The sequence below is a fragment of the Leptodactylus fuscus genome, chromosome 11 (genome assembly GCF_031893055.1).
Source record: "Leptodactylus fuscus isolate aLepFus1 chromosome 11, aLepFus1.hap2, whole genome shotgun sequence".
Classification (NCBI taxonomy): domain Eukaryota; kingdom Metazoa; phylum Chordata; class Amphibia; order Anura; family Leptodactylidae; genus Leptodactylus; species Leptodactylus fuscus.
Genome location: NC_134275.1, coordinates 59,834,520 through 59,843,055, shown reverse-complemented (window position 1 = coordinate 59,843,055; position 8,536 = coordinate 59,834,520). Strand labels below are relative to the sequence as shown.

Sequence of the window (8,536 nt, the reverse complement as noted above, 5' to 3'; positions counted from 1 at the left end):
TACCTGTATAGTGCCCATTACCATAGTATAGAGCAGCCCTCTACCTGTATCGTGCACCATTACCATAGTATAGAGCAGCTCTGTGTCTGTATAGTGCACCATTACCCTGCTATAGAGCGGCCCTCTACTTACATAGTGCATTATTACCATAGTATAGAGCGGCTCTCTACCTGTATCGTGCACCATTATCCTGGTATAGAGTGGACCTCTACCTGTATAGTGCCCATTACCATAGTATGGAGCAGCTCTGTACCTGCGTAGAGGAGTCCACTGTGGAGATTGCTGCCCAATATGGCTCCACCCCCACCAAATGGAGGGAAGATGAGACCCCAAGGACTATTATACCCCAAATACTCCCTCCTTCCTCCACCTCCTGACTTCATCCTTGTACTCTCCCCTTCCTGCCTCCACCATTGTACTGTCCACCTTCTTCCTCCATCCTTGTACTCTCCCCTTTTTGCCTCCACCCGGGTACACTCCATCATCACACACACAAAAGTCAGAGGTGAAATTCTGCTTTATTATCTTCAGCTGATATTTGGGGGCACATAGTAAGTGGGGGGACCTGGTGTTTTACAATATATACAATGAAGCCATCAGGATGTGAGCAGGCACTCCTCCTCTTGTTACCTTCTCTTCCCCATTTCTAATGCCTTCCCATGAAGATGTCTCTTCCAACCTCTTAGGATCTCAATGGGGTCTTCTGGGCTGCCCTCTGGTGGTGGCTATGAGGGGCCCCTGAAAGGCTCTGTCTCTGCTGCATGGTTTACTTCTGTGCTGGTATCAAGTCATCAATGGTCTGGTTCTTCTCAAGTTTCTTCTCCATCTCAATCATCAGCTTCACACCATCAACCACCATCTGGACCTGTTCCACCTCAGAGAAGCCCAGTCTATCAGCATTGGAAATGTCAAAGGTGCCTCCAACTGCAGCGGTGTCGACACCACCTGTGGAAGACCCCCGAGAGTGAGAACAGTGGACATACCCTGAGCAAAGCCATCATCAGACACAAAGGGGGGGGGGGGGGAAGGTAATCTATCAACTTGTTCAAGACATAAACCTGGTGTAGAAGTGGTGCATCTTTAGAACAAAATTTGTAAAGGGGTCATTAGGGATTCCCCAGATATAACAAGACCATATCCCCCTGCTCTACAACATGGCACCAACTGATCTGCACCTCACTTCTCAGCTATATGGGATGTCCTGCCCCAGGTAAAGTGTTGTGAAGGATCTTCTCCCGTCTATGAAGTATTGTATGGGGCCCCATCTTCTCTGTGTATGGACCTGCTTTGGGATCACTGTGCAGTGGCTGATTGGACCATACTCACCAGTGCCTCTCTTCTGTAGACGGAGTCTGGTCAAGATCTCTTCAAATTTGGCGTGTTTGCTGAGGTTGGGGAGTTTGACGTGGACACCACCTCTCAGACCTGTACCCAAGTTAGATGGGCAAGTCAGGACGTAACCAAGATGTTCGTTCCAGGAGAAGGGATGGCCAGCATTCTTGAAGATTTCTTCAATCTATGTGGGATGAACAGAGGTGAGAACAGAAGCCATAGATGTGTGTGAAGGAGAATGGGAGTAGAGGTCCAAACAACTCTTACCTTTTGCAGACCGACACAGAAGCGCTGGAAGACCTCCTTCATGTTACCGCCCTTCTGCATGGAAATGACTCTCAAGTGGTCCTCTTCATTTACCCAGACCAGGAAAGTCTTGTTGTCATTGTGCCTAGAACAGAAGACAAAGGCATCAGTCATGGTGGACAAACCTTCTCCCCAACAAGGTGACTAATAATGTAGAGGTCAGCAGGAGTGAAGTTCGAAGGTGAAGCTGCCCATAAAGAACTAAGAGGACAGTGCTTGGTTTTTTATTATGTATGGGAGACAACTGCCCACATCACCGGGGCACATACGTCTGGAAGGGGTAAGCATCTTGGACTGAATTCTGAAGCACGGTCTCATCTACTGCAATTCTCATACAATGTTATTGGGGTGGGGCAGATTTCTGATGGGGCTATATCAGTATGAGCATGTCATGTCACCTTGCTCTGTCTGACTCTGTGCCCTGGATTGTCTCCCAGCCCAGTCAGGGTCTGCAGTCACGTACCAGATACCACGGGCATCGGGCCAGTCACGAGCCATGCCAGCAGCCAGGAGCAAGGGAGACACAGGCTTGTCAAACAGGAAGTGGTCATCGATGAGCTGCTGCTGCTCGGCATCAGTCATGTCCTTCAGGGGGTAGTATTTGCCCTTGAATTCTCCTGTCAGGCTGGTGAGAGCTGTAAAAACAGACGGGTGATTTATAGAAGCAGTGGCGACGCGGCAGCCATCTGCACATACAGTACCTGGTCCTGCACATGATATGCCAGAATTCCTGCCACTTACCCTGAATGGACAGCTTCTCAATGGCACGACGCTCTCCACGGCTGCAGTGGGGTGGCAGGGTGTATCCCTTGATGCTACGACCAGTCCTCACACGGCTGCTCAGGACATAGTTTGGGTCCAGATCATCACCTCCCTGCAGAAACATAGGGCTATGTTAACCACATGGACATATGTACAGGGGTGATCACATTATTGGCGCCATACCCCAGGAGGGGGTCAGGTCTGTGCTGACCTATTATAAGGCAATCACGATGGGCAATAGGACATGTGATATGGTGAAAATACAAGGAAACTTTGTATCCTCCCATAGGTCACATTCACAGGAGTACGTTACCATGTATCACCTCTTGGGGTGGTGCACCGTGTACCTTCAATCCAAGGTCCATAAGAATCAATCAAGAAAGAAGCAATGAAGTTGACGCCACTCACCTGCCCTCCTTGTCTATTCATATATCCATATGGCCACACAGATGACAAGATACTGCAGGCTCCTTCCAGCAAAACCCAATACAACGACCATTTCCTATCACAGGCGGCACCAGGATGAAGTGTCACATGTGAGACAGAGTGGCCATGTCTGTGGAAGGAGCCTGCGGCGGCTGCTTCATATGGATTTATGTCAATAAACATGGACATTGAGTGGCGCCGGCTTCATCTCTGTCACTTTTTGGTGTTTCCATCTCTCACCTTCAGGTTGGTATGGTTGAGGTCAGTCTTGTGCTTGTCTGTGGGCTTGTAGCCATTGTGACGGTCCTGAATGACTGGGTCAAACAGCTCCTTGAACACCTCATAAGACTCCTCATCTCCAGCAACACAGCCGACAGTCATGATGAAAGGATGTCCTAAAGTGAGAGGAGTCAGATGTGAAAGCTGCACACTATAAAAGAGAGGCCCAAAGAGACAGCACCCGTGGGGACCATCCGGAGAATATCGGAGTTGCTGAATTTGGGATTTGTCCAGGAGGGAAATTTCACCTTTACCCTGTAAAACTGTTTCCTATTAATGTCCTAGAAGAGATTTCACTTATATGTGAACAGGGCTGTAGAAGGACACTACATCTAATCTCCAATTCCGCCTTTGTTCCTGAGTTACCCCTCGCCTTGCACATTGAATGCTGACCACCATGGCTCCCCCAAGCCCGTACTGCACTGTTTGACATAAACTTTCCCATAATGAACTTCAGCAAAGCAAACCATCAATACTATGACGGCAGCTCTTGGAGTATAAGACCTGGTGTAACTCAAGGGCAGCAAAGGGTATTTGTAAGTTTTAAGCAGGCCCTGACTCTAGGTGGCAGTAGAGCCCTCATGAGTGCTCTCAGACCCTCATGGGGTGGGACAATTATTTGGAATGTTATCAGTCCTTCCCATTGTTCACTCTGCAGAGACAAGCCAGAGAAAAGACTATGATGCCCTGTACCCCACCAGTCTGGTGCACAAAACTTACCAGGGTTGTCCACACCGGTCTGGATGCAATCATCCAGGGTGAAGCCACTGGGTGTCTGCTTGTCTCTGAGCTTCTTGTAAATGTCAACGGTCAAGACTTTGGCCATGTGGTTGTTGTGTTTGCTGAGGTCGGGAAATTCATCCTCGCATGAGAAGTTCAACTTGTAGTTGTTGTGGGTGTTTCCGAAAGGCATGATGAAAGTTCGGGCTGGACCTGTGGAACAGAGAAGTGAGGGTAAGCAAAGCCCTGGGGCTGGATGGGGGTGATGAGGGTGAATTGTCTTATGGGGTCCCCAGGATTCTAACTGTTCTAGACCCCCTCCCCTCTGAAACCTATTAGTGCACCTTGGGCAAGTAATGTCCCCCTCCTGGCAGCTGCACATGTCGTGTATATGAGACCCTTAACTCTTCGTAGTAGCCGGGGTGTCATATCGCGTCACAGTGTAGAGTGTCAGTAGCATGTGAATGACCCCACAAGTGACAATGTGTCAATGCAGTGACAGCACATTCTGAGTATATATAGATCACACAGCCGGCTGACAGGTGGTGGCAGCTGTTGACATGATATGGGCAGGAGATGCTAGTCCTGGGAAGGGCGTCTTGGGGGGGAGGGGCACTCATATGATTGTAAACAGCAAGAGGGGATATCTATTAACATCTAGTACCCCAAAAATGGGGTGAAGTGCTCTACACTGGAAGTGAACTGCTCTACACTGGAGGTGAAGTGCTCTCGAGCAGGGGATAATTGGGGGTGATTTGCTCTGCAGTAGAAGAGAAGTGCTCTGCAATGAGGGTGTTATGCTCTGCAGCAGGGGTGATGTGCTCTGCAATGAGGGTGTTATGCTCTGCAGCAGGGGTGATGTGCTCTGCAGCAGGGGTGATGTGCTCTGCAATGAGGGTGTTATGCTCTGCAGCAGGGGCGATGTGCTCTGCAGCAGGGGTGATGTGCTCTGCAATGAGGGTGTTATGCTCTGCAGCAGGGGTGATGTGCTCTGCAATGAGGGTGTTATGCTCTGCAGCAGGGGCGATGTGCTCTGCAGCAGGGGTGATGTGCTCTGCAATGAGGGTGTTATGCTCTGCAGCAGGGGTGATGTGCTCTGCAATGAGGGTGTTATGCTCTGCACCACGGGTGATGTGCTTTGCATTATTGCTAATCCTATAATGTGATTCCTGTATTGCATTGGGGTATATGGGGTGGGAGCACAGCTCTTATAGCCAAGTTGGCCCACTGCCTCACAGACTCCCCCACTATAATGTTGTATGTTGTTATTCAGCTCTTTCAAAAGCTCTAAAATGTTCTGCTTTTACCTGTCCTATGATGTGCAGCAGCTGAATGTCAGTGCACATAGTTAGGGTTAATGCTCCCTGCTTGTTGGGGTAGTGCAGAGATAGTTCTGCAGTTTATATTGGGGTTGCTGACGGTCCAGCGGTTTGTGCAGTAGGTGTTGGGGCTGCTGTCCGTCCAGGAGTCCATGCTGGGGTTTAAGTCTGTCCAGAGGTTTATGTAGTCAATGTTGGCATTGGTCCCGGGGTCCAAACAGAGGGTGTTAGGATTATTGTCAGTCCAGGGGTTTGTGCTTTCGCTGTTTGGGTTAGTGTTAGGCCAGGGATCCATGCAGTCAGTGTTGAAGCTGGTGTCAGGCTAAGGGTCCGGGCAGTCAGTGGCGGTGTTGGGCTTGGTGTCAGGCAGGGGTCTGTGCAGGCGGTGTCATTTTTGGGGTTGTTGTCAGGCAGGGGTTGGTTGGTGTCAGGTAGGGATCTGTTCAGTCAGACTCTGGTCCAGGGGTCTGTGCAGTCAGTGTTGGGGTTGGTGTCAGTCTAGGGGTCTGTGCAGTCATTGGTGCTCTGTGCACTATGTGAAAGGTTTGTAGTACTTTGAGGGCAGTCCCCAGGACCCTTTTTTTGTCAATAGTTCTGCAGGGGCAGCCCTTGGGGGTTATGTAATAAACTAGTTAAGTGTTCTGCAGGTCCCTGTGTTCTTCTGGTCCATGAAGGGTTAAGTGATGGACGTCCCTGTCAGAAAAGGGGGTAAGATGCATTACCTGCTGTAGAGACGGAGCAAACTTCAGGGTGACCCGTCTTTCTGTCCACAAATGTCCAATATATAATGGCAGGACTCGTCCTATTGGCCACGGCTGAGAGGTGTGAAATATGTCACAGTGATATCATCAGGCCGGGCACCTGCTGATTGGACCCTGCTATGTCTGTGAAGATGCCTTTATCAGGAGGAGAAGAGCTCAGTTTACAAGGAGTTATATATAGAATAATGGGGGGGTGGGGAGACCCCCCCTGCAGGGCGAGAGTCACCACAGAGGATGAACAATCTATGTCACCTTGCAGGAGTAGAGAGCAGCTATGGACAATAGTACACATGTGCAGTAGCATCATTGGAACTTCCAGGGCCCCAATGCACAATCTGGGGCCCCTACCTACTTTGCACTATTTAAAATAGTGGTATATTTTGTGTGGCAAAGAGACCTTTAGGGCCTCTTTAGGATCCAGGGCCCAGTGCCATTGCACCCCCTATAGCTTGCAGGTATCTGTTTTATGCACCCCACATCTATAGGGGCATAACTATAGATGTGAGGTGCATAAAACAGATACCTGCAAGTTTATACCTACAGGGTGACATGTTATGGTGCAGCTGATACCTACAGGGTGACGTGATTAGTGGCTGATACCTATAAGATGACATATCACGGGGTGTCGTGATGGTGTAACTGATACCTGTGGGCTATTATGATCTGGTGGCTGATACCTGTGGGGTGACGTGACCTTGTAGCTGATAACTGCAGAATTACATGTGGTTTGGCGACTGATAACTGTCGGGATGACGTGATTTTGTGGCTGATAACTGCGGGATAACGTGATCTGATGACTGATAACTGCGGGCTGATGTGATCTGATGGCTGATACCTGTAGGGTAACATGTGATGGCATGGCAGATACCTACGGGAAGAATGGAAATCCCTGGCTTACAATATGTTCATGCACTGGTAGTTTCTATACCAAACACAGCATTTTCCTGTAACTGCCACTAGGGGAGCTAACTTAACAAGAGAGCTGTATATGGAGGGTATGCAGGGAGCTCCCCCTAGTGGTGGCAATGGCAGGCAGAATCTTATAGCTCGTGTGAAGTGAGGCCTCCTAAAGGTGTCGGAGCACAGAGTGCCTAGGAGAGCCTTTGACAATGAGGGTCAGCAGTGAGCTCTTCTATCAAAGATGGAAACTCTCATTGTATTTTAATGGGCCAGGTGACACGGTGCTAATGACATGGGCTACTTACCGCTTGGACTTCTCACTCTTTGCAAGTACTTGAGCAAGAAGCAGGGAGTCAGGGAGCTGCTCTGTAAGCACCATATACTGCTGGGCGTATATAGCCAGGGGTATATTATGCTTTATAGGAAAGTACTGCAAGCACCATTTTTTTCTCTGCATCTTTTGTGCGGAAACCGAGTGGAAACCACACGAACCCCATTATAGTCTATGGTGTCCATCTAGTTTCTTAGCTAACCGCTTTTTAATGCGAATAGGTTTCCGTTCAGGGAGGGTCCCCAAGCGGGCTTCCCAAACAAGAATACCAAACACAGACGTGAACCGAGCCTAAGAGCTTACACTTTATAGGGGAGAGAGGATCCCGCTGATCATGAGGCTTGTACTCTATAGGAGAGAGAGAGGACACTGCTGATCATAAGAGCTTACACTCTATAGGGGACATAGAGGACCCTGCTGATCATAAGACTTATACTTTATACAGAGAGAGGATCCTGCTGACTAAAAGAGCTTACACTCTACAGGATAGATTGCCCTGGATGCCCTCATCGTGCTCTCTCCAGTCCAGGCAGTGTGGGGTTAAGGTCACGGTGTGTAATGCTGACACCCACAGCACTTGTGAGCACATATTTTATACTGACACCGAGACATGGACCTGTCAGTCTTCCTGGACTCATCTCGCCCCCCACTGGACTGTCGTGTTTCTAGGTCTTCTGTAATCCATTATATCCTGGCAGCTGCTGATGGCCCTGAGGAGACCCCGGGGCGGGGGTAAGGAGGACTCTGTGTCACACCCAACATGGCCAATCCCAGACCTGAGCAGAGTTTGAAGTTCATGTAAATTTATGGGGTCAGGGGAGTAATAAAGCCAGTGTCATATAATCTGACCTCGCTGCAGCCATATACCTCCAATAAGGGAGATGTCGATCACATTACATTACTGGAAATTCCTTCCCAACTCCAAGTTTTCCAAACAGATTTTTACAGATGAGGGGTCGATCCAGGAACCTGTTCTATGTCCTATCAATGTAGTTAGATTAAAGGGGCTTTCCCAGACAATACTTGCATACCCCGGGACTTCCATTATTGCACTGGGTCCATCCCCACACTGGTCAGACCAGAAGCAAAGAGGCTCAGGTGACTACTGAAGCCAATTAGAGATGAGCGAACACTGTTTGGATCAGCCGATCCGAACAGCACGCTCCCATAGAAATGAATGGAAGCACCTGGCACGCAGACCGGCCGCCGCCGGCAAAGTCAGCGTCACAGGTGCTTCCATTCAATTCTATGGGAGCGTGCTATTCGGATCGGCTGATCAGAACAGTGTTCACTCATCTCTAAAGCCAATCACTGGCTAGTGAAGTATTACCAGTGACATCACCAGTATACAACATGTCACCACTGCGGGTAGGTGAGTCCAGTGGGTGGTCCTATTACCA

The 8,536-nt window shown here is 49.3% G+C and overlaps 1 protein-coding gene across 1 annotated transcript; it reads right to left on the bottom strand.

Moving 5' to 3' along the window:
• Window positions 1–499: 499 nt before the first annotated feature.
• Window positions 500–6,004, bottom strand: CKM (creatine kinase, M-type). The gene is made up of 8 exons (XM_075259528.1): window positions 5,867–6,004; window positions 3,826–4,038; window positions 3,067–3,221; window positions 2,380–2,512; window positions 2,102–2,273; window positions 1,600–1,723; window positions 1,327–1,516; window positions 500–945 (listed from the first exon to the last, which is right to left on the bottom strand). Exons 2-8 carry the CDS (start codon window positions 4,016–4,018, stop codon window positions 767–769), a joined length of 1,146 nt encoding a protein of 381 aa, XP_075115629.1. The 5' UTR covers window positions 4,019–4,038; window positions 5,867–6,004; the 3' UTR covers window positions 500–766.
• Window positions 6,005–8,536: the final 2,532 nt, after the last annotated feature.

Excerpts from the sequence above, each read along its gene's own strand:
- CKM (XM_075259528.1), bottom strand. The coding sequence starts at position 4,018 with ATGCCTTTCGGAAACACCCACAACAACTACAAGTTGAACTTCTCATGC. Across the intron at positions 2,513-3,066 it reads TCAACCATACCAACCTGAAG|GGAGGTGATGATCTGGACCC; the intron begins GTGAGAGATGGA and ends ATGTTTCTGCAG. Across the intron at positions 946-1,326 it reads TCTACAGAAGAGAGGCACTG|GTGGTGTCGACACCGCTGCA; the intron begins GTGAGTATGGTC and ends GGTCTTCCACAG.